At 51.6% G+C, this 23,931-nt stretch overlaps 10 protein-coding genes across 10 annotated transcripts; 3 read left to right on the top strand and 7 right to left on the bottom strand.

Annotated features, from left to right (window-relative positions):
- Positions 1 to 1,242: 1,242 nt before the first annotated feature.
- A1O1_01059 (uncharacterized protein) lies at positions 1,243 to 1,703 on the bottom strand (the record flags this gene model as incomplete). Its single annotated transcript, XM_007721973.1, has 3 exons — positions 1,243 to 1,479; positions 1,542 to 1,579; positions 1,631 to 1,703. The coding sequence occupies 3 exons, from the start codon at positions 1,701 to 1,703 to the stop codon at positions 1,243 to 1,245; spliced, it is 348 nt and encodes a 115-aa protein (XP_007720163.1).
- Positions 1,704 to 2,428: 725 nt separating this feature from the next.
- Positions 2,429 to 5,308, top strand: A1O1_01058 (uncharacterized protein; the record flags this gene model as incomplete). The annotated part of the gene is made up of 4 exons (XM_007721972.1): positions 2,429 to 3,253; positions 3,552 to 3,629; positions 3,678 to 3,821; positions 3,929 to 5,308. The coding sequence occupies 4 exons, from the start codon at positions 2,429 to 2,431 to the stop codon at positions 5,306 to 5,308; spliced, it is 2,427 nt and encodes an 808-aa protein (XP_007720162.1).
- A 1,153-nt stretch (positions 5,309 to 6,461) lies between these two features.
- A1O1_01057 (CAMK/CAMKL/MARK protein kinase) lies at positions 6,462 to 9,311 on the bottom strand (the record flags this gene model as incomplete). Its single annotated transcript, XM_007721971.1, has 3 exons — positions 6,462 to 8,884; positions 8,938 to 9,085; positions 9,147 to 9,311. 3 exons carry the CDS (start codon positions 9,309 to 9,311, stop codon positions 6,462 to 6,464), a joined length of 2,736 nt encoding a protein of 911 aa, XP_007720161.1.
- A 1,288-nt stretch (positions 9,312 to 10,599) lies between these two features.
- A1O1_01056 (uncharacterized protein) lies at positions 10,600 to 11,772 on the bottom strand (the record flags this gene model as incomplete). Its single annotated transcript, XM_007721970.1, has 1 exon — positions 10,600 to 11,772. The coding sequence occupies one exon, from the start codon at positions 11,770 to 11,772 to the stop codon at positions 10,600 to 10,602; it is 1,173 nt and encodes a 390-aa protein (XP_007720160.1).
- Positions 11,773 to 12,661: 889 nt separating this feature from the next.
- A1O1_01055 (uncharacterized protein) lies at positions 12,662 to 14,116 on the bottom strand (the record flags this gene model as incomplete). Its single annotated transcript, XM_007721969.1, has 4 exons — positions 12,662 to 12,967; positions 13,015 to 13,373; positions 13,433 to 13,478; positions 13,535 to 14,116. 4 exons carry the CDS (start codon positions 14,114 to 14,116, stop codon positions 12,662 to 12,664), a joined length of 1,293 nt encoding a protein of 430 aa, XP_007720159.1.
- A 496-nt stretch (positions 14,117 to 14,612) lies between these two features.
- On the bottom strand, positions 14,613 to 15,605 carry A1O1_01054 (uncharacterized protein; the record flags this gene model as incomplete). Its single annotated transcript, XM_007721968.1, has 3 exons — positions 14,613 to 15,335; positions 15,394 to 15,488; positions 15,587 to 15,605. The coding sequence occupies 3 exons, from the start codon at positions 15,603 to 15,605 to the stop codon at positions 14,613 to 14,615; spliced, it is 837 nt and encodes a 278-aa protein (XP_007720158.1).
- Positions 15,606 to 16,260: 655 nt separating this feature from the next.
- On the bottom strand, positions 16,261 to 17,681 carry A1O1_01053 (enolase; the record flags this gene model as incomplete). The annotated part of the gene is made up of 3 exons (XM_007721967.1): positions 16,261 to 16,615; positions 16,666 to 17,106; positions 17,161 to 17,681. The coding sequence occupies 3 exons, from the start codon at positions 17,679 to 17,681 to the stop codon at positions 16,261 to 16,263; spliced, it is 1,317 nt and encodes a 438-aa protein (XP_007720157.1).
- Positions 17,682 to 18,605: 924 nt separating this feature from the next.
- A1O1_01052 (26S protease subunit rpt4) lies at positions 18,606 to 19,884 on the top strand (the record flags this gene model as incomplete). Its single annotated transcript, XM_007721966.1, has 3 exons — positions 18,606 to 18,822; positions 18,872 to 19,258; positions 19,307 to 19,884. The coding sequence occupies 3 exons, from the start codon at positions 18,606 to 18,608 to the stop codon at positions 19,882 to 19,884; spliced, it is 1,182 nt and encodes a 393-aa protein (XP_007720156.1).
- Positions 19,885 to 20,174: 290 nt separating this feature from the next.
- On the bottom strand, positions 20,175 to 20,549 carry A1O1_01051 (uncharacterized protein; the record flags this gene model as incomplete). Its single annotated transcript, XM_007721965.1, has 1 exon — positions 20,175 to 20,549. The coding sequence occupies one exon, from the start codon at positions 20,547 to 20,549 to the stop codon at positions 20,175 to 20,177; it is 375 nt and encodes a 124-aa protein (XP_007720155.1).
- A 969-nt stretch (positions 20,550 to 21,518) lies between these two features.
- Positions 21,519 to 23,081, top strand: A1O1_01050 (uncharacterized protein; the record flags this gene model as incomplete). The annotated part of the gene is made up of 5 exons (XM_007721964.1): positions 21,519 to 21,706; positions 21,766 to 22,139; positions 22,191 to 22,423; positions 22,470 to 22,734; positions 22,801 to 23,081. 5 exons carry the CDS (start codon positions 21,519 to 21,521, stop codon positions 23,079 to 23,081), a joined length of 1,341 nt encoding a protein of 446 aa, XP_007720154.1.
- Between the last annotated feature and the right edge of the window lie 850 nt (positions 23,082 to 23,931).

The following is a 23,931-nucleotide window of genomic DNA, read 5'->3' as shown; positions in this document are numbered from 1 at the left end:
GCAAATATATCGTACCGCAGTCTGGGTTCGGTGTACGGCGTCTCCGGATAGCACTATGGGAATGACTGACAACCAGGGGTGTCTGAGCATGGAGGTGCTGTGTTTCCGGCAGTGGTAGTTCTTTGTTTCGCCTGGAAGAGAAAGAAGATTAAACGTCAGCAAGGCAAAGACTCGCTTGATTGTGGTGCAAATCAGCTAGGAGTATGCATAGTAGGCATCTTTGAGGTCTGGACATTGAGCGATTTGCAGCGGAGAGGCTACCGTGGAGCCAGATGTCGCATGGGGTCGCAGTGAAACAGAGTTGCGTCACCGGCGGAAGCGTAGGATATCAGAAGGATGAAACTGACCTGGAAATACGAACTTGAGTACAGCAGTAGACTTGATCGGGAAGTTTGTAGGGCGATGAGAACAGCAGTAAAGGGATGGTGCTGGTAGCTAAGATAGTAGAGTGCGAAAAGGTGAATCGGGAAAATAAATCATCCAGTCAGTCAAGACAAACGCAGTAAGAGGAGTGCAGCAGTAGGTTGTGGTGATGGTGATAGTAGTGTGCTGCCTGCTGGTCTTGTGTTTGGTCTTGTCCGACCACCACTAGTAGGTGTGTCTGTACTGCGCCACTACTGGCAGGGGAACATCTGGAGCTTATTCTGGATGTAGGTACCCAGTCTCGCCAGTCTAGGGAGATTCGTTGGTACTAGTATCCTGGGTACAATTAAGTACCTGAAGATTAGAGGGCGAGCCTCATGCTGGCCTGGACGCCTTTTTGGCTGCTGCGGTGCTCGGACGGTGTCTCCCGCTTAACTCCACGGTGGCCACTCATTATTGAACACTGCACCCTCAATTCTCAATTGTAGCTTGAAGCTGACGCCTAGATCTGCTTGACGGCCCAGTGGCACAGTCCCCTATCCGTGTCCACACGTGACTCTGTCGGCTCCTAAGCCTGCGACGAGCAGCCTAACAGGAACGAGCATACCTAAGGAGGTACCTAAGGTATCTTATTAGCACGTACTGCTCTCAGCTTGGGTACCTAGGGTGCAGCATAGTACCAGGATGAAGCCTTCAATGTCGCTACAGATGCAAATGGCGTCCAATAGGGTTCCTATGTGTACTTGTATATAGTCTACTTGCTTCTTCTCCACAAGTCAAACAGGGGTTTCTCAGTGCCCGGATACATGTAGACAAAACAACGATGCGCATGCCCAGCATCCACCCAGCCGGGACGACAACCACGATAGAGGTACAGTTTCATTGTTTGGGTCGAATTGACAGAGACGGTCCGCTACTGGCAGGCCAGTCCCTCTTTTCTTCCACCTCCATCTTCGTGATCTGTTTTCCTGGAATCACTATGAGGCCGACGAATCTCGAAGTCATGTCAGCTTTCCTGGGCTGGCCGGTAGATGTGACTTCATCTATGGCAGCCTTCTCCACGGCCTTGGATGGCATTCGATACTCGAATGAATTGGATAGAATGACGTTACTATCCTGTTGTGTGTCAGTTCCCGAAGCCACACGCCTGAAAAGAAGGCCTCGTCGTGTATCCTTACACAGTCGGTACATTGGAATGTGCCTGTGAAGAGGCGCCCTACTTTCGCATCAACCCGGATCCTCATTCTCACAAGATCTGCAGGCTTACCATCAGGAATGGTGACATGCAATGTTTTGCCGAGGAGTGATTCGAGGAATTGCGTTGCTTCTGCTTGCTCCATTCTGTCGGTACAAAATGCTTAAGGCCGTCTCAAGCAGTGCAGTGTGGGATGCGGAAGAAAAACTATTTTACCACGGACTGCACCGCGTGCTCGAGCGGCATTTTTCAGGCTCTTTCAGCGACGGCAGAAAAAGCCAACGTAAGAGACGTACTCAGGATCTTGCTTGTTTTCTGGTCCCAAGTTATTATCTCAGTGATTACGGTAAGTAGTAGGGACAGTTAATAGTACGTAGTAGCATACGATAGCGGAGACAGGACTCTATATACAGGTAGAACTCGAGCAGGCAGTTTCGAAGCTAGAGCTATTACGTACTAGTAATGTTTGGGCGATTGGCATATAACGGATATACGAGGCATCTTAAACTACCTGTCCGTCGTCGTACATTTATGGCCCTCGCCCATTTGCGAGGGATGTTCCTGTAGTATTGACCCAGACGGGTTTGTCTTGTTTGGTAAGTATGCTTAACACTTATACATCTGGCGAAAGGCTCCCTTCACTAGACTTCACCTTCATCTCACCTTTCTGCGCGGTTCTACGACCTTACCATGTCAAGAGAATGCTTGCTCCGGAGTCTCCAGATCCAACACGCCTCATTCTTGCTCGTCTGAATCCCTCACCGCTGCCTTGATCCAGTACCACAGCCTGCGAGTTCTCTTTCTGTTCGTGATCTTTACCTTCAGTTGGCATCAATCTCTTGAATCGTGCGGAATCCACCGGTCACCAAAATGGAGCAGACAGTCGAAATTCTAAACAGCCAAAGTTCGCCGAAGCACTCTTGGTCATCGGAGGAGCGTCTTTTACTTGCTATCATCAACAAAGTGTATGACCAGCCGATAAAAGAAGTCTCGCTCATCTTCAACAGTATATGTCACAACCAGCTGGCGAAGGAGGGGATCTCGAATGGGCTGTCGATCTCGACGATCAGGGCACAGATTGCTGACCTGAAGAGAACCCCTAGAGTTGTCCAGGAGTATCAACATGTTCAATCAATGTCTTTGGACATAGCGCACAAAGTATTCCGCCAGCAACGACGGCGGATTGAAACTGCGGCAGAATCGCTTGGGATCTCGTTGAAGCCGCGATTGTATCAAGTCCCAACCCCCGCACCTACCAAAAGATCCTACATCGCTAGAGACACAGATTGGGATGACGAGTCGGACATCTCTGACGGGCCAGAAGCATCCACTTACAAAACGCAAGGTAAGCCCGGCAGCCTGAAAAAGAAGATGGCCTTAGCACCACGATCAAGTGTACTATCGTGGGACACCGAAGAAGAGATGAGAAATATGGAAGTGGCCTCTCCACAAGATACGGATACCTCGATCGGCTCGGTCTCATCATACACTGATTCCGATTCCTCTGCGTCGTGGTGTACACAGTCGGATTCAGAAGACACTCAGCAGTATTTTCAAGAGACTGGACAGAACGACTTTTCGATATCCGCCTCTAGGATGGATGCAAGATTAAGGATCTCCTTCGATTATAGAGGCAGACCAACGAAAAAGCATCCGCGTCTCTTATTTCGAGCCTTTGAGCCCGCCTATGGACTGGTAGCTCGGCGATATCAGGATCCAGTATCGACCTCTACAATCCCTCAACCTCCGCCTTTTGAAAGTGCTCGCTTCCGATGTAGCTTGGCAACATGTCCGAGAAGAGAAATTTCTGTCCCCCTTCCTGTCGTGGAGCCAGAATCCTGTGAGGGCACTACGGCTTATGGAAAAGACTACTGCACCTCGGTTCTTAGCAATCATCGACTACAATGATTAATGTGAAGAGTTGGAAAATAGATTTGGAAGAGGTGTTGGGATTTGGCTTGTACCCGAGATATGTCGACACCACCAATTCCAGAATTTGGAAAAGGTCGGTGAGAGTGTGTCTACTCACCTCAGCTTGGAGAGACGGCCAGGATATACCGGTATTGGTGAAGTAAGTACCCCGTTCAACTTTATTGGCTGTAGCAGCTAACTTCGATAGTTCCTTTCCTGGGGTTCAGTCACCGGTAAGCCAGTGGCTATCCTAGGTAAAGGAGCGGCTCTCAATCTCTACCACGCATTCAAGGGTATTCGAGGTGTGGGCTACGATTCTGGGGTTGTTATCGGCCAGGTAATAGTATCCGAGGTAAGTCGCTCCGGGAGCTACTTAACTAACAACCTAAATGTCTGCAAGCTGTTCCACACATCTACAAAGAGGTGGTATCAAAGAGCCTACTTCTTGCCTGTAAAAAGGTGGATAGAGCTTCTGGGCCTGCCTATCGCGACTTTGTCGACGGTGTCTACGATGTGCCGGGCCACAAGCTACCAGAAAGTGACTCCGGTGCGGAAGGCCAAGTTTTCGATGACGATTGGGAGCCAGCATCCCATCTGGATGACCCGCAGACCACCCGGTTCAAGGCTGTTCGACAAGCTCATATTACTGTGGAGATTCCTAGTATAACAATGAAATCCAATTCGCAAACCGCAAGCGGATCAGAAACAAACACCCATCGTCGAAAGGAGGAAACAGAAGAGGATCTTCAAAGCCTTGTTGATTCCCAACTGGCCCAGACAGGTTTAGAGTTTGGCATCACAGCACTTCGAGGGGATACTTCTTCACCTCCTGCTTCAACTGAAGGTGATAACTCTCGAGCCATACTTGGAGAAGACTTCAGATCGAACTCGGTCAACCTCCTACCGAGGTGGTCAACTATGGCTACGACCCTCCAAGGAGATTCTATGACAGTCGAAAAGTCAGACTATGCCCTCGGCCCTAAGGATGACTTCGACCGCTTTATCTCGCGAGAACAGCTGGACTCTGACCCCAGATATGACGCTTTCATGGCAGAACTCCTTAAGTTCGCGAAGCTGCCTACGCCGGCACCACCGTCTCCCCTGCAACTTCCGACTCTTCCAAGCATTGTAACGGCTTCGAGTCCAAGATCAGTATCGGCAACCGCGGTGCCGGGTCAGAATCCTGTACCAATTACTCTACCTTCCGCCGTCGGACCTGAGAAAACATCTGGGCACGACCGTGAATCGCCGTTGTCCCCCTTAAGAAAATCCATCCCATCCAAAGACGGAGACGGTGACCACTCACTAGCAATAAGTCGGCCTGGGTTGAAGTCTGTACAACGTACTCTTACAGAGCAGTGGTCAGTTATGAAGGGCACCACTACTACCCCAACAGTCGATGCGACCGCCATCAGAACACAAGCGAAAAACACAGGTCCGAAGAAGAATCAGCAGCAGCAGCAGCAGCAGCAACAGCAGGGAGCAACCGTCCCAGTGGTAGAACCGCAGTTCTTAGCCTCAAACACCACGACATCTTCAGAACGATCGGATCCTGTAATTATCGACCTCGACGCTGGCTCTCAGACACCGCAAGGCGTATCCGGCAACAGGGCTGGCGCTCCTACCCATGGCTTCAGAGGTTTCGGCACTAGAAAGCCTGCGCGTTCGACTCGCACGAAAGCAAAAGACAATATAGAGATCGGTTCAGTGATTGAAATCTCAGACAATGACGACCTCGAGATCATTGCCACTACCACCCGTCTTCATGCGAGGATGCGCCGGACTGTACTAACTATCCGAAGTCGGAGTCTGAGCGAGGCCGTGGTTCTCAATTCATAGCCGCAGAAAGAGGACCTCGTCCGAAATTGTCTCATTCTGCAAATTCTGTGTCATATCAATTGGCAAAGGACAGAACTGGGCTCACACAGAAAGAGCTGGAGGAGCCGAGGAGGCAGAAAGCGGTTTGCCTGATAAGCGGGCCTAAGTCTCCGCTTAAGAGCTTTCCTGAACAGCAAACACGATCGATACAACTGGCATTACCGGCCATGGAACTCAGATACTGTGCAGCATCGTGTACCAGTATCGAAGATGATCCGGATCCGGACCTGGAATGACGTTCTGTGAGATGTCGAGCTAGAGTTGAAGGTGGACTGGCGGCTTGAAATGGGCCTTGTTTGATCAATACATATCGACCTAAGCACCGATCTGGATCTCTATGTCATGGCCTGCTGCACGGTCTCTGGGCCCGAGGATGAACAACACGAGGCGGTTGAGCTGGATCTTGACATCAGATATCCTACTGCTGAGGCATGATTCTAGGTCTCCTGACTGGCGAGTCAGGATTTGCACCAGGACCTGGACCATGGACCATGGACTCGTCTGGCAGACCTACGTTTAATCGATGCTGTTTCTTTCATCAATACGAACATCAGCCGACCTACGTACTACGTAGTAGCACTTGTTGACCCGCATATCAAGGTGGCCCCTTATGAAACCCTAGTACGTAGAGTCTGACTCGGACTCTTTGGTCTCGCCAAATCCCGTCTCATGCATGATATTTGCTACTCTTATTTGGATTTTGGGTTCCCATTGGGTTCTGTTTAGACGTAACCATTTCCCGGGCAGAGCAACTTGCTGCTCAGGAAAAGAACCGAGCAGAGAGAATGATCGCGTGGAGATAGGTAGGCGGTTGTGACATGCCAATATCATCATCCTTGGGTAGGGAGGTGAATGAATGCGGAAGTAATAAGGCATGGTAGGGCACAGTGCGATGTGGTACTACCAAGGTGTAAGGAGGAGACAAGATAATAACACTCATACACATACAGCTAGAGAGCGAGAGGACTCTGTAACCCATAGTCATACCCAGTCCCAGTCCCAGTTCCGGTGCCATTAATCTACATTAATAATAATACCAACACCAACCTCATCGATCGTGAACTATGAACTGTAGAGCATCGAACGCGGAGTCTCGACTTTTCGCCAACGCCCCTTACCCCTTTCCGACAACCTCACGATGCTGTCCAGTCTCGAGGTAGGTTTCCTCCTCCTGTTCGCCCTCTTCGCCTTCTTCCACGGCGTCATCCCAGATCGTAATGCTTTCCACACGCTCGCCTTTGTTCAACTCGATCGCGTTGAACGCTTCGACTTCTTCGACTTCCTCCTCTTCGTCCTCGTCTTCCCCTTCAAGAAGACCGTCACCGCCAGTGCCGTTGCTGACATGACGACGAGGATTGTTAGCAGCAACTGCGTCATCATCTTCCTCCTCTTCCTCCTCTTCCTCGATGATTTGGCTCTTCCGTTTCCCGGCGCCGGCACCGCCACCGACTCCGCCGACACCACCACTGCCCGTCCTACCCACAAGGTCTTTTAAGCCTAGATTCATCTTGCCAGCCGACCCTTCTCTGTTCCTACCGGCCACGATGGCTGGGCTGCCGAGCGCGGCGGGCAAAGTGGAGGCGGAAAAGAAAGAGGAATTCAGCATTGGTCCTTTGAACGGAGACTTCTTCCGCCGCGCGAACATAACTCCCGACCCGAACGTGCTGGCTTGCGGTGTGGCAGGCCCCGAGCCAAGGCCGCTGGCACTTCCATCACTCGTTCCAGGAAGCGCGCCAAGGACTGGTCTGTTTTGTGCCGAAGCCTCCAAGCCACGAGGTGCAACTGTCGCTAAGCGATAAGTCGAAGGCATGGTGTTGACTGTGGGTGTTGCGGGAAGGACTTTGATCGAGGAACGTGGAGAGCGGGCGCTACTGGTTCTAGGTCCGGGTCCAGGAGTGCTGTGGATGGTGTCGAGACTGTTGGAGCTCTGAGATGAGGCTTTGCTGTGGTGAGAGGTCTGCCGAGGCATACTTCGAATAGACGAGACGGACGAAGACGTTGATTTCCGTCCACGAAGTCCCGTCGAGCTGCGGCGGTATGATGACCGAGGAGTAAGAGGGGCTGGCGATGTAGAGTTCCGAGGTAGTTGTCCGCGACCGCTGGAATCGATGCGCTGTAGGAGGTTTGGTGTCGCCGAACTGACGGCATTGGAGTTGGACATGACCGGTGTCAAGGCAGAACCGTGGGAAGATCGTCTGGAATGGACGGTACCGATAACAAATCTGTTCTTTTGATCTGCGGAGAGACCATTGGCTGACCTGAAGGCAGTCTGATTGCTGCCCAGGTGACCGTTGACAGCCTTGTCGTTTTTGGGGGTTGTGGGAGACTTGGCTCGTTTCGTGGATTCGGCAAACCAATGCTTCAGTGCCGTGAGAAATCGCCTGTTGTGAAGCTTGCCGCCGCGTCTCTTGCTGACTCCGTTCAGTGAGCCAAGCAGGTCCGGATTTGTGGTGACCAGCTGCAGAGTACTGCTTCGCCGACTTCGTTCTTTGGGCGGTAGAGGGGGCCGGGAACCACTCTGTGACCGAACCGAGTCCTTGTCGATAGGTGGCGGAGGTGTCGCCGTACCAGCTGATGGCACCACATCTCCTTCTGGAAGTCGTGGTAAATCGCCCACCACGATTTGAGGAGTGCTCCGTCGCTGCGTCCTGCCACGACTACTGCTCCGGCGCCTCTCGGTAGTCTCACTGTGATTCCCTTCTTCGTCGACCTCCACCAACGTGGGCGCAATTCGCTCCAATCGACTGCTCGCACCACTGAGACGTCTGAGTATTTTCAAGTCCGCCTCTCTTTCTTTCCGTCTCTGCTCCTTCCTGATCTGCTTCCTGGTTTCCTTCTGAATAAGAAGCGTCCACCATCCAGCCAATGAATCGCACCGTTGCGCCAGCACATTTTCAATGACTTTATCAATATCCACCCCCGCAGCTTTCATTCGTTCAAGAGTGTCCTTCTCCAACTGTGTGGTAAAAGGGGCCGGTTGCGAAAGTTTCAAGATGGCTTGCTGCTGAGGTGCATGGTCGGCCAAGAAGGGGTCTGCCAGTACATCTGCCAGGGTCGGTCGGTGCAAAGGGCGTTTGGAAAGCAGCCTTGAGATCAGTGACTTGGAGGACTCGGGGAACGTGTCGGGATAGACGGGATCTTCCTTCAAGATCTTGGCTTTGGTTGCCGCGTCGTCGTCTTCATCGAAAGGCAACTCCCCTTTCAGCAAGGCGTATAGGATAATACCCAGACTCCAAACGTCGACCTTCTCGCCCGCATACTTCTCACCTCTGAGCATTTCAGGCGCGCTGTAACACACCGTGCCGCAAAAGGTTTGCAGATAACTTGCTTTTCCCTCGTATTCCCTGGTAAAGCCAAAATCGCACAACTTCACATTATCGTGCTTGTCGAGAAGTACATTTTCCAATTTCAGATCACGATGTACGCAAGACTTGCTGTGGATATATGCAACAGCTCCGACGAGTTGGGTGAAGATCTTTTGTACACTTTCGACGGGGAGAGGACCATTTCTGCATAAGTAATTGTACAGTTCGTCACCTGGATCTCGTTCAGCGTGTGTAATTGCGCACTAGAGTTTTGCTGAGCCATACCAGGACAGTATTCCAACACGAGCCAGACCAGCGTTTCCGTTATTATAACCTCGTATAGTCGCGCGATATGGGGATGGACGAATTGTCGATGGTGATGGATTTCTCTGGCAAGATTTGAGTCCTCCTTGTTCGAGGCCTTGAGTACGACCTGTTCCATGCTTTAGCGGGCTGTCTCTTTCCCTGTATTCCTTTGCGCCAGGCCAACCAACCTTTGAGCCATTGGTGAGGTTATGTCGGGCAAGATAGACCTTGCCAAAGGAGCCTTTTCCAATGAGCTTGCCTAGAGTATAGTTTCCAACAGTCTTGAGGTCTTTAGAGGCGAATTGTCTGTTAAGGAGCGTCAGCGCGCTATATAGCAGCGAGGCTTGGGCCATGCTCCTTACTCGAGTAATTCTGAATAGGAGTTCGCAAGCTGCGCATCTACTGTTAGCCTCCTGCCGGCAGTCCAGGAAGGGTTGCAGTATGTACTTTTGCTTTATGTTGTTGGAGTTCCGCTCTCGTCTTCGGTGCTTGCATTCCTTGCGGTTCTTTGGCTTTGCCAGAGCGTACCAGGGGTCATTCGGCACGTCGAGGCTAAGTATAACATGTGGGTATAGTAGGTGGAATAACGGAATATGTTCTAGGGATGGACCGCGTTGGTGGATAGGAGTGTTCGAGGTCTTATCAGCAGAGTGCGCTGCTTCAAAATGTGTTCGATGGCGTATGAATCGCGTCGCTGACAGCGTGGGCGCCGTTTGTTCACTTGAGTCGGTGATGCAGGAGTAAAAGTGATGACAGCAGGACCATAGTAAGATACAGTCCGTCTTCAGATCGACGACGACAAATTAGTAGGTAGGTTGGTAGTATCAGGTGTCAGGGTCCGGGAGCCACCATGCTAGGGACTAAGTTTCCCCTAAAGCAACCTGGGAGTATGAGGTGGCGGTGGGCGGCGTCAAGGAATGGGTTCTACTGGCAGAGGCTCAAAGCGAAATGATGGCAAACATGCCCGAGCAGGTGGAATCTGCGGAGGACGCGATTCTTGTTTACCATGCACTGCACTGCAGTACGGACCGTTTTTGATCGTCCCCCTAAAATCCTTATGGTCAACACTATCAATCAACAAGTCGCCCCGCTTCCCTAGCCGTACTGTATCTTCAACAATTCAAGTCAGTAATGGTATAGAGCAGAGGAGATGCCACGATTGACCTGCGCACATTTCACCGCGCCCCAGCATGTGACACACTTCGACGAGCAGCCGATCCCACTATGGGAGCCCAGGAGACCTTTCCCCATCGATTCGCTCGTCACAATGTAAGGGTGATGTGATTGGGCACATAGTGGACATTGTGCATCGCCGTGTACGATTGGGACATTGATGCAAGATGCAGCCATAGTCGTATACCAACAACAATAGATGCAAATACACTCTAAGAGCCGGAATGCGCAGGCAAAATATGTACAACTTTCGTGATAAGGTGGTGAAGGTAAAAGATATACCCAATCCCTTGGACCTATGATTCACTCACTAAAGGCTTTTTTCATCATAGCAGAATGGGCCCAACATCTCAAGGTCCCTCACATGTCGTGAACATCGGGCTCGAAACATGGTCCAGGTCGCTAAGTATATACACAGCTCTCAAGCATACCCTTGGTGATAACCAGTGCTCCGTGGTAGCTGGCACATTACCGGCGCAACTGGGAGACGTGCACATTATTTTGCGCCGAGGGCAGTTCGGAGATCATGCTTGTCCGGTCAGACACAGAGTGGGTTCCTTCGACTGTGTTCTCCTGCGAGTGATGTTTGTAAGGACTCGGCACCTCCGATATCATACTCGATCGTTCTGACAGTGCCTGCGGATTGGGAGAGCCCCTGGCTGTCCCCTCTGAACCGCCCGACAACTCGGACACCATGCTCATCCGGCTGTCGGAAAGGGGGGGACTGTGGGGCTGCACCGGCGGAGCGAGATGCCCAGCGTGAAATGTCGAGCCAGGTAATTCGGCCATGAACTGTTTAGAGGGTTCTGCTTGTTGCTGTTGCGGGTGCTGTTGTGTCGGAGCGTAATAGCTCATGTGTTGTTGCTGTTGTTGGTAACTGGGTTGATACGGCGGGAGGCTCATTGTACTGTATCGCTTTTCGTCCGGCCGGAAGGCAGGATGATTCGCCATGGTCTGCCAGCCCGGGTTCTGCTGAGGCGACAGCATCTGAGGCGAATGCGGTGGTCTCGGGCCGATTGGTGATGTGAGCATTTGTGAGTTGGCCATGTGAGAGCCGGGCTGGAAGCGAGGACTGGCAGGAGTCATGAGATATCCTCCGGTCACCTGGGTATATTCCTCGACACGCTCCGCCTTCTTCAGTATCCGTTCCACCAGCACCTTGTGCGCGTTGTCCAGATTCTTGCGTACGAACGACGTCAACAGGATGTTACACCTCATATCCCCGTCTTCGCGCAGATACAGACCCTGTCGAGGCACATCCAACCCCAGCTCTCGAGCTTCGGGGGGTTCTCCGGACAGAGAGCCTCCAATAGACCATTTCTCCCGGATGTCCAAACCCATAGGCGCGTATATATGTGTCTGCAGACCGTACGGAGTGTCGTGGAAGCAGGCCTTGTAGCTGACCTTTCCCTTCATAAGTCCACCAGGTAGGTAGTGGATTTTGTCCGTCAGCTCCTGCCAGGCACAGTCCAAGAACTCGTCGGCCGGGGCGTCGCGGGGTGTTTTGATCGAATGGTGCTCGATGACGAGGGGGTTCAGCTCGATCATTTCATTGTGATTGTGAAGCATGGCGATCGCAACTTCACGCGACACCTGTGGAGGCAGAGGGGTGATGTTCGTAAAAAGCGTACGCTTGGGCATGGTAAATGCTGTCTATACGAAAGAGGCCTCTTGAGCGTGTACACCGACAGTCCCGGGGTGGTGTTGTTGTTGTTGTTGTTGTTGTTGTTTATGCTCTTCGAGGAACCTGAACCCGAAAGAACAAGGCTTCACCTTTGTGTTTATCAGCATTCCCATGAAGGCTGATCGCGAATGAGCAAGGTAACGGGAAAGGATAATTTTCTCGCTCCATAGTGACGAGAAGCTCAGCCCCAAGGCAGCTGTTACATGTACAATTACCTGGCGAACAGGCACCATAGAGGGGACACCAGCAGTTGTTCGGAGCCCAGGCTGTTAGCGAGTTCTTTTGGGCAAGGATGTCAAGGATCCTGATGTTAAGAATAGCTAGTGCTTATCACTTGCTGGCATCAGGATGACCAACGAAATGGATCACGAGCTGCCAATGCCTCAACAGCCCTCACCAGCCTCCTGCGCAATTGGCTGAGAGTCCACGCTTCAGCCCCCCTCGCTTGGTCTCCCAATCTTCGGGGAAGTCATTAACGTCTTGTTTTACCGGACAGTGGCTGGACTCAAAGCATGGCATGTTTCGAGTGCTGTGAGGTGCGTTCTCGCTGCTGGCTGTTCGAATTTTTCGACCATGTTGTAAAGACGGAACATGATCTGTTGGCGATACTCCTCGCACCGATCTTGATAATGATCGAACGGGATCTCAGATGGCCGCAACGAAGACCTGTAGATTATTGACCGACCTCGCGACCGACCTCGCGACCGTCCTCAGGCAGGTTACGCCCGATGGGCAGGGCCGACGCCGAATAAGCCGGCGCACCGCCTCCTGAGCCTCCTCCAAATTGCCATATCTTCATTCAAAAACTGCGAAAGCATGTTTAGGACCAGGGAGTGATGGGAAAGGTCAGTACCGCCTCCAGCTCGCGTTTTGGATCTTCTCAACAGCTTCTTTGCTGAAGCAAAAGGTTGGATCGTATTCCTTTAGCCCGGGTTCATTGTAGATGGCCAGCGTAGCAAGGCCAAGGTATGAGTGTAGAAGGTCTTGCATCGTGGTTAGCACGTCGCCTTTTGACGACAACTCTGCAATATGGTTCAACACACCAGGAAGTTCGCCAGGCGCTTTTCCAAAGCCCCCTATGAGATGCGACACGTGTTCCAGAAGATATCTTCTCACCGCCTCAATGTCAACCAGATGGTGTTGCTGAAGAATCTATGCGACATCAGTACCAGCCACAAGATTGTTTGCAGGACGCTCACAGCCAACGCTCCAACGTTCCAAAAACAATAGCATGTATCTGCCATTTTCCCGCATCTGCCGCAAAAGCCAGCAGCGGCCTCGTCTGTAGACAAGCCATCCATCAGCGACGGCAGGTCTAGTAGTTCCTTTTCTGGCTCAGCCTCGCGGGGTGTGTGCTCCTGCCGTTCTGTCTCGTCTTCTTCGTCGCTGCTGTCATCTCCTGCATCATCAATCCAGGTGGTTTGTCGATCAAGCATCCAACAAACGCAACTTGGAACGTCCAGACCCGCTTGGCTGGCCACTTCTCGGATCGAGACGACCGGGCTGTGGAGGAGGCCTAGAAATGAAAGAGTTGCGATTCCGCAATAGTTCAGGCCAGCTATCAGGCTGTCAATGTCTCTTGCAATCCTGCATCTGACTGGTGGCGATTCGACCTACAGTGAGCTTCAAGCAGAGGAGCCTGCCCAATGCCTCCTTCATAACTCTAACAGGGCATCAGCCACTGAATATCGCTTCTGTAACCGTACGCCGTGCACTCACCTGGCAGTTTGCAATGAATTGTTGTAATTTCGTCTCGTCAATCTCCAAGTCCTGCTCGTCTGCTTGCAAAATCTTCAAAGTCCCTACAGCGCAGAGACATAGTCTGGGGTCGTCCGCCCCTTCGACATCGTTATTTTCTCCAAGGAATTCGCCGAAGCTCCCGTTTTTTCGTTGAAGGCTCCTTACCCAAGCTATGCACTGCCTCCGTTGTACCCGTTGTAGATCGTCTCCCAGAATCACCAAGGTTGCGAGGGCGAAGTAGGTGTTAGGAAGGTTGGCAGGATCCCAATGCCAGTTCTGCGGGCTCCTCATACCGCCCAGCATGGTACCTGTAAAGCCTCGAAATCCGCCTGTATGGGGGACTTGACAGGTATAGATCCATTCGATCCAGCTTTGCCTCTCGTCAGGTGTGGTCACCTTTTCCAGAGCTCCCAGTAAATCTAATGCGGCCACTATGAAGAAGCCGAAGCTCATGCGGCTGGCCTCACCCGACGTGTATGGCTCCGGAAGAAGCTGAGAACACCGCTTCCAATATTTGATATGTCGTTCTCGGTCGAGCTGAGTCCTTTTCTCGGGGATCATGGCAGCAGACACGCGCCAGGCGAGCGTTTGTGTCGTGATGCCTGCTGATCAGAAGTGCAGAGTTATATGATTCAATAAATAATAAGTGGCTTAGTCTCTGTGTTGTTCATTATTGGAACAGGCAGAACCGAATATTTGCAAGAGAAGAGCACGACAATCACGACTTCTATGCCCTGGTAGACAACAGGTCCTCGAAGTCTGGAGTGGAAATCGATCGAGAGTAAAATTTCAATGCATACAACGCAACTTGCTCTGATCGCTCTGATCGCTCTGATGGCACTCCTTATGCTTGATCCTGTTCCCGCCGTCACTCTTTCCAACAATAATGCAGGTGAGACTGAGGATAGTATTCTACGCATTCTAGTCGACTCGAACTGCCTCCGTACTCTGCACCTCACCCTAAATGCTCCCATAACTTCATGAATGAGACTGGCTCAATTCTCGCCCGATTATGCAACGCTCCGAATGACAAGTCATCATGTGCTGTGTAGAGCAATCACATGAAATCATCTTCTCCAAACCCATCATCGTAACTTGTCGTATCGGCGACACCTCTGCTAATATCGCGACCTGCTGCGAGACTGCTCTTAGTTTTGGCTGCCTTTGATTTCTTTCCACCTTTCTCCCGCTCCTTTTCCTCCTTCATCTTCTCATTGCTCAATGCGGTCAAGCCGCTTGCTGCCTTTTTGATCTCGGCACTTGGCAAGTCGGCGCAGATTTGCTTGACAAAATTTGCAACCCATATCGGATAATGCGGTTTCGAAGAAGAAGCCGTGAGTAGTGGGACTAGAGTGGCTGAGAGAGCGTCGAACTGTGCTTTGGTACCAGGCCTGAACAGAGGAAGTGTTGATAGATCAAGGGTCTGGCCTGGATTTTCCTTGTCTTCTATGATCACCGCCTTGTTGGGTGCGGCGCGGGTCTTGGGTCCCAATCCCACATCGGCAAACAGGTCCTGGGCGTGTTTGAGGTCGGCTTCTTGTTCTGTCTGTCGCAGACGCAATCGCTTGGTAGCTTCATCTTCGTCCTCATCTGAACTCTCCTGTCCCTCTTCCGCCTGTCGTCGCCTTCTATTGGCCTCTCGGTGTTCTTCTATTCTCTGCGCTTTGGACTTTTTGTTGGCTGCGGCTTCGGCTTCGGCTTGAGCTTTCGCTGCGGCGGCTTTGGCGGCCTTTTCCCTCTCAACTTCGGAGTCTTCTTCCTCTTCCCAATTATCGGCAACCTGTCCATAGTCAGCATTCCAGAGGAATGGCAGGGTGGATCATGTGGCAAGGGCGTACATCGTCGGAATCTTCCTCGTCTTCAAACTTACGTCGGGGAGCGACGACAGGGACGACTACTGATTCTTCAGAAGAAGATTCTTCAGATTCGTCATCTACCGGAACATCGTCAGTCGGCGATTGATACAATACAGCACATGCCGAAAGTCATCCGAAATAGGATCGAGCCTGGCAACGAGCAAAATGAACTCACCCCACTTCGGAGGAGGCATGGTGCCGATTGTTAAATTGAGTTGCTCGCGGACGTCTAATGATCTATGACTATCCCGGCAAGTTGGGGAAAGAGAGCGTATGCTAATGAAGGTGGAATCGTGGGTGAGGTAGACTGGAGTGTGGTATGCGAATTCGCTGTCCACCCGGATTTTGTGTCTTTTTGCCTGCGGCCGACGATCGACGCATTCAATCAAGTTGATGAGCAGCCGACCGCCAAGACCAATTGCTACCCAATCACCCGTGGTGCAGTGGGCCACGGCGTTGAAAAGCACCAGCTACTACATTGGAGTCTCTTGTCTGCATTGACTACTACTACGTACATACCTTGAGGCACCAACACTAGTAGACCGTGTAGGTATCTGGTACTATGCTCCAACAGCTTTTGCTACTCTTCAGATACGGAGTCACGATAATACGACCACTGAAGACAATGCTACGAAGCAACTAGGTTAAAAGTGCCTCATTTCGGACTTGAAAGGTTGGGATGATAGGGAATTGGGTTATGACCCGTAGTTTCATGTTCATTCGGTAGGTAAGTCTGATGCTTAGTCGCCGACATCCGCCGATTTTCTTGTGATAAGGCTACTTAGAAGGTGTAGGAATAATGTGAGCCTTAGTCAGAGTTTGAGAAGCATGCTCGTTGGTCGTCGTTGCTCACAAAGTGACAGACTTGCGGAAGTTGGTGCCAGCGTAGATGGCGTTGGATCCCAACTCCTCTTCAATGCGCAGAATTTGGTTGAGTTTGGCCAGACGTTCGGATCTTGCCGGTGCACCAGTCTTGATCTCACCAGCTCGAATACCAACCACAATATCTGCGATGGTGACATCTTCTGTCTCGCCAGAGCGGTGGGAAACCATGACGCTCCAGCCAGCGGCGTAAGAGTCTTTGGCAGCTTGGATGGACTCTGTGAGGGTACCAATCTGGTTAACCTTGAGCAGAAGCGCATTGCAAGCCTTGGCGTCAATGGCTCTCTTGATACGCTTGGGGTTGGTCACGGTCAAGTCGTCACTGAGAGCATGTTAGCGTATGGTAACAGTATTGCAGAAGGGAATACGCACCCGACAATCTGGAAGTCACTGGTCTTGAAGAAGTAGCTCCATGCCTCCCAGTCGTCCTCTGCGAAGGGATCCTCAATCGAGACAATGGGGTATTTGCTGGCCAGTGACTTGTACTCATCGGCCAATTGCTCATATGTGACCCATTTGGTAGGGTCGCTGTCGGGGTTCTTGAAGTCCAAGTCGTACTTCTTCTCCTCCACCTTATAGAACTCGCTCGAGGCGACATCCATGGCAATGTTCATCTTGCCCTCATAACCAGCTTCCTTGATGGCGGCCGAGATCAAATCAAGAGCTTCTTCAGCAGTCTGGATGTCAGGAGCGACGCCACCCTCGTCACCAACGTTGCCAGCGGACTGGCCGTACTTCTTCTTTGCAAGACTCTTCAGTTTCTGGTACACCTCAGAACCCCAGCGGAGGGCTTCAGAGAACGTAGGCGCTTGACTGCGGATGATGTTAGTCTCGATGGTTCAGACGCTCTGGAGAGGTTGCACGTACTCGGGAACGATCATGAATTCTTGGAAGGCCAAACGCCCACCAGCATGAGAACCGCCATTGAGGACGTTCATGAAGGGCACAGGGAGCACATAAGGCTTCTTCGTTCCTGCAAGGTCGGAAACGTGTGCGTACAGCGGGACGCCCTTCTGAGCAGCACCGGCCTTCGCAACAGCAAGACTGACACCCAGAATTGCATTGGCGCCCAGATGGGTCTTGTTCTCTGTTCCGTCGAGCTCAATCAAGAACTTGTCCACAGCAGATTGGTCGGTGGGGTCAATGTTTTTCTCAATCAACTTGGGTCCGATGATCGAGTTGACATTGTCAACCGCCTTCAAGACACCCTTTCCTCCCCATTTCGACTTGTCGCCGTCGCGGAGCTCGCAAGCTTCGTGTTGACCGGTGGAGGCGCCGGAAGGAACGATAGCACGGTGAAGTCCCGTCTCGGTGACGACGTCAACTTCGACTGTCGGGTTGCCCCGAGAGTCGTAGACGGAGCGGGCGTGAATCTTAACAATCGGCATGGCTGCGGTGGGTCAGAAAATGGAAGATATCGGGTGGGCGAATGGAAATAGGCTCGAGTCCAGGTTGGGGGTACGGAGACACGGGGAAATCAAGGCTGGGGAAGCTGAGGACTCAAAGAACAGGGAGGTTTTAGTAGAGATTCGTGAATGGAAGTGTTCTCGCAATGGTGAAAACACAGTGAGGGGAGCTCGGAATAAAGAATTCACTTACCGGATGCTTTTCAGTGGTGTGATGGATATATCCACAGAGGGTTGTCCTTAGGTGTAATTGTTGGGAGAATAACAGACAGGAAGGACAGTATTTGTCTCTTCGAAGTTGATGAATGAAGAGCAAGAGATTAGTAGAAGGGAGACGAAGATTGTGAGCAACAATCAACTTTTTGTTGTTTCGGTGGGGCAGGGAGCAACTGGTCGCTACGTACTACTTCACTCAACACCTGAAGTCATAAAACAGCTCAACTGTCACCTGTTGGCAGTCGCAGGGTGCGGCACGAGAGATCAAGGGCCGTTAGTACCACTTTTTAGCGTACTGTGCAACGAAGCACCACTGGCAGAGTCTCTCTGCCCCTCCATACGAGTTCTCGTCACAGCTTCCTTCTGGCTTCGGACGACTCTGGAGGGGCAATCAAGGAACTAAGCTAAATCAAGACAGTTGTCATACACGTGACTAGACTCGGGACACCTTCCCTGAATCGAGAGCCTCGTCCTCCCTTGCCTCGTTGCGCATGTCTCTGGCTACCTGTGCAAGCTCCCATCATCAATATCATCTCGCAGTTTCCCGTCCCTTTCAACATCATACCTTCGAAGAGACTAGATCAGTCTTCAAATTCTATCTCCCCGTTCTGCCCTCCTGACCCACTTGGCAACGAGCCATCCTGACACAACTTGTGATACGATCCACCGTGCAACCCAAAGTCGCCGAAGATGGATGGAGGCGGAGATCCCGAGAGGCAGCAGGCCCTTGAGCAGTACAAGAACAAATTGTTGGAGTCACGAGAATGGGAGGCTAAACTGAAGGCACTGCGGATGGACATCAAGGGTCTCCAGAGAGAATTCGAAACAACCGAAGAGAACATCAAAGCATTACAGAGTGTCGGGCAGATCATTGGCGAAGTGCTAAAACAGCTGGACGAAGAAAGATGTGTGTTGCTACTATCGTTACTGGTAGCCAGGCTGCTAACCTAATACAGTCATCGTCAAGGCTTCCTCTGGTCCCAGATATGTGGTTGGCTGCCGGTCTAAAGTCGACAAGGCCAAATTGAAACAAGGCACACGAGTGGCGCTGGACATGACAACCCTCACAATCATGCGAATGCTTCCGAGAGAGGTCGATCCTCTCGTCTATAATATGTCGTTGGAAGATCCGGGACAAGTGTCCTTTGCCGGAATTGGTGGTCTCAATGAACAAATCCGGGAGCTGAGAGAGGTTATTGAACTCCCTCTGAAGAACCCAGAGCTGTTCGTACGTGTCGGCATCAAGCCCCCCAAAGGTGTCTTATTATATGGGCCCCCGGGAACTGGCAAAACGTTATTGGCCAGGGCTGTTGCGAGCAGTCTCGACACCAATTTCCTCAAAGGTGAGATACAGGGTTTCGGTTGACTTCAGTTTACTGACTGGTGTCTAGTTGTTTCCTCCGCAATCGTCGACAAATACATCGGTGAATCCGCCAGGTTGATTCGGGAAATGTTTGGGTATGCGAAGGAACACGAGCCTTGTATCATCTTCATGGATGAAATTGACGCCATTGGAGGGCGACGATTCAGTGAAGGCACATCGGCCGACCGAGAGATTCAAAGAACTCTCATGGAGCTCTTGAATCAATTAGATGGCTTCGACTACCTGGGAAAGACCAAAATCATCATGGCAACCAACAGACCAGACACACTAGACCCGGCACTGTTGCGGGCCGGTCGGTTGGACCGAAAAATCGAAATCCCACTCCCGAATGAAGTGGGCAGATTGGAGATCTTGAAGATTCACGCAGCAGGTGTGGTGACGGAAGGCAATATCGATTTCGAGAGCGTGGTGAAGATGAGTGATGGTCTCAATGGCGCCGATTTGCGAAATGTGGTTACCGAAGCTGGCCTGTTCGCCATCAAAGATTACCGGGATGCGGTCAATCAGGATGACTTCAACAAGGCGGTGCGAAAGGTGGCGGAGTCGAAGAAGTTGGAGGGCAAGCTGGAATATCAAAAACTGTAAAATGTCGCGTGGTTGGGCTTGAACGGTGCATAGCGGGCATTCTGATCAGTGATCATTGAGCTATTAACTGATTCAGACAACATCTTTCGCCGAAGGAATTAGACAAGATTGTTCTCGCCGCTGGTCAGTTTGCCGAAAGAGGCATGTTCCAGCGCTATGACTCTAAGCTGAGAGATACAGTATCGCGTCGGGGCGTATCTCGAATGGTTCATGTCACGGTCGAGATGATTTGAACTGTGGCAGCCTTGTCATATACTCATTCTCTTGACATACATTTCCATTTCTCAAGGTCATTCGCGAAGGAAGCCCATGGCGACCCGCCACCACTTCTGGAGCCCCCTAGCCTCCATCTGAGCAGCCATTTCTCTCACTGTGTCGACTTCTTCCAAAGTACCAAACGGCGTGTCTGGTATTTTCTGTGGTAGCTGCGTATCTGGCACGGGGCTGACAGGGGCGATGAGTTGATAGTCTTTATACCGCAACTCATGTACCGTGTCGACCCATCTCTGGACGTTGGACTTGTCACTGCCTCGAACATACATGACACCGGGCACGCCTCCTGATCGCAGTAGAGCAAAGCATTGGTGAGTTTTGGAGGCGGCTTTGAGGCTGGCAATCTTTTTCCGCGAGGTGATGTGGTGCGTCCGGATCAAAGCATGGTACATGCTCCCCTGGCCCAGACGTTGGCTTTTGGATATGCACGGTGAGCCCAATGTTACTAGTAACCTCGGTACCTTAGATAGGTAGGTACCTGAGACGGTAGTATATGAGGCGCAAAGCGTGTCTCGTCACGCAAGCAACACTGGCAGGGTCTCGATCGCTTACTAGTACATAGTACGACCTGGGATTTTGGGAATCTTGGCATCTTGGCATCAAACCGCTCCAAGAATCTCCCCGCATTCAAGGCCGGGTGGAAGGCGACGTTGGAGCTCGAATCACCACTTGGCGAGCCGGTCGTCTTTTGTCATAGTGTCATGAAATCAGACTCGGACTGTAGACGACACGAAGGTGAACGCCCAAATCCAATGCCTGCACCAAGAGATAGCCACACGCGACAAGGGCTGCTCAAATTGAGACCGATCCCAAGCGAGTCGCATACATGTCTAACCTCTGGCCGAAAGCCCCGGATGTCCTCCAGGACGACCCAACATCCTACATAAGGTACATACATATGTACAAGGCGCTTTCAGCAGAGGACCCAACAGGATCTGGCAGCGGCCTCGGCCCATGTGGAAACACCATCATCAATCCGCCCTAAACAGTCTTCTTCATCCCTCCTTTTACTTGCCGTCGAGTAAACATGGGGCGGACTACACCCCGACTTTGCGGACTTCCCCTTGGCTTCCCCCATATGCCCCAATCCCTGATGATCATGACGGACGCTCCACCAACGAATGTCATATTACTTTGTACTTTGTTTGCCGTCTCTTCCGTTTCCCGTCTCTCCTCTGTCCTTCATATTCACCCTGGATGCCGCAACGCAAGGACGGCACACTTGCTGTTGCTTCTGCGCGGATGAAACTGGCTGTGCTCAGTCGTGCTTCGTGAACTGATGTGGATCACTGGTGGCACCATCATACCAACAGAGACGGTTGGTCGTTCAAATTAGCCAGGAGAGAACAGGGTCTCTTGTCATGCGCTCTTCAGATGAGGAAGTCCATCAAACGGTCGTCGAGTCAATATCCGTCAATGCAGCCGCCGCGCTCGACGTCCCGATCGAAGAGAAAGGGTCTGTTCCTTCCGCGCCCTCGGCCACCATTGACGGAGGGGTCAGAGCCTGGCTTCAAGTATTGGGATGTTGGCTTGTGTTTTTCAATGTCTGGTAGGGCGTCTGCCGCGGCTCCGAAGGTTGAATAGATGCTAATACGTTGGACTGCTAAGGGGCTTCACATTTTCTTTCGGACCATTCCAGAGCTACTACGAAATCAATCTTATGACGAACCTGTCTTCGTCAGATGTATCCTGGATCGGCACGGTCGCATCGTATCTTTTGATCGTCACTGGCGTCCTTTCTGGTCCGTGGTTTGATCTCGGTTACTACAAGGTTATGCTTTTTGGTGGTGCAACCATGTCTTGTTTCGGCCTCTTCATGTTGAGCCTTTCACACCAGTACTACCAGATCCTCTTGACCCAGGGCATCTGCATGGGCCTGGGCTGTGGACTTTTGTATATTCCCGGCCTGGCCCTCGTCGGTCGGTCATTCACTCGGCGAAGAGCAATGGCTATGGGAATCGTGACAACTGGCGCTCCCATTGGTCAGTCACCGCTTCGCTGATGAGGCCACACAATGCTTACAGGAACCACAGGTGGAATTATCTATACCATTACGTTCGACCAGGCCATCGAGTCAATAGGATTTGCATGGACTGTTAGAGTGATGGGATTTATTATGCTCGGATCCTATATCATTGCTTTCCCTCTCCTACTCTGGGGTACGGCAAATACTGGCGATATTGCGAGCGGAACGCCGCGTAAGCTATTGGACAAAGCAGCGTTCAAGGACATGGCGTTTTGGATGTATACATGGGCCAACTTCTTCGTGAGTCAACACCAGGATAACGTCGGGCCAAGGCTGATTACCTCAGTTGTTCTGCGGCTACCTGGTGCCGTTCTTTTACATTCCCACTTATGCTCAACTCGAGCTTAACATGTCGAGGTCCTTATCACTATATTCTATCGTCATCGCACAGGGGGTGTCCGTGATAGGACGACTTATAGCTTCCGGCGCTGCCCTTCGGTTCGGAGTCATGGTCCCCTGGCTAACCTGCGGCACCCTGTCGGCGGTGCTCTGTCTTGCATGGATAGGTGTCCACACTCCTACCGCATTTCTGGCCTTTGCAGGATTATATGGTAATTTTCACCCTGATCTCGAAGGCTCCGCCTTCACCTTTTGCTTTCCGTGCTTATAATGAATAGGAGGCTTCAGTGGGGCGCTTATCCCTCTCCCGCCTAGTATCTTCCCTGTCGTCTGTCCTGATCCCAAAGTCCTTGGTGCGCGTCTTGGAATGGCCCAAGCCATCGGTGCTACTGCTTCTCTGATAGGTAGTCCCATCGCCGGAGCCCTGGTAGGTCTAGGAGGGCACGGGTACCTGGGCATGCAGCTCTGGAGTGGTCTTGTCATGTTGGTCGGTGCGTGCCTCCTGCTAGGTTTATGGATCATGCTCGTCAAGAGGAGGGGCTGCAAGACATTCATCTGAGCAGAGGCCATGAATTCAGTGTCATGCTATATCAGATCTACCATACATGTCGACATATCGGCGCTTGGAGTCCCTACCCTACACAACCACTTCTGATTATATCGGCAGCCGCATGTACGACAAACGCACTATTTGACAACGCGCGAAGAGAGACTGAACCCGCCCAATACTCATCTTTCGTGCACACAGCATATGCACAAAAGAAACCCCCCTTTTTTCCCACAAGGTCCCTGGTGGTCTATCCCTCCTGGGCAGGTGTACATCCGAGGCTGGGTCGAACAATAGTACAGCCTCCAAGATCTGTGTCAGGGCCATACCTGTCAACGCATGACCCCCGACGCTGTCGAAGGATTTGAATTTCGAGCTCCTGAAGCTCACGAGTACAGCAGAGGCAACAACCCAACCAGATGAATCAGAGTCGGCTCTGCGCTTACCATGTCAGTACGCCACGCATCTATATCAGTGTAACCAGAATTGGTCTCTCCTTGGAACGAATGGACCTTAATCTGGCGGCTAGTTGGTGAGATGTGCCATTGTGCGGTCAAGAACAATGCTCAAAGGCTACGACATCGTTGACCATTTCTCCTGATCTGTGTCGACGCTGCCTAGAACCACGTCCCAGGGACACTTGAAGTGAAAAGGGAAAAGAGCTTCCGGAGGAACAGATGGCATACTTTTCCGCTCGCTGTCCCATCAGCCTGTCTGAAGTTGAGCCGGTTAGAAGTGCCACCCAGCATTCCCCTCCACGGTATACTAACCTTCCCAAAGCGGCATGAAACCATCAACAAAAAGAAATGGAAAAAGGGGTAAATTGAGTGAGATGCAGAGATTTTGCATTGATGCTTCTATG

The sequence above is a fragment of the Capronia coronata genome (assembly GCF_000585585.1).
Source record: "Capronia coronata CBS 617.96 chromosome Unknown acBCG-supercont1.1, whole genome shotgun sequence".
Taxonomy (NCBI): Eukaryota; Fungi; Ascomycota; class Eurotiomycetes; order Chaetothyriales; family Herpotrichiellaceae; genus Capronia; species Capronia coronata.
Note: the sequence above shows the minus strand (reverse complement) of the source record. Positions and strands in the feature narration are given on the sequence as shown.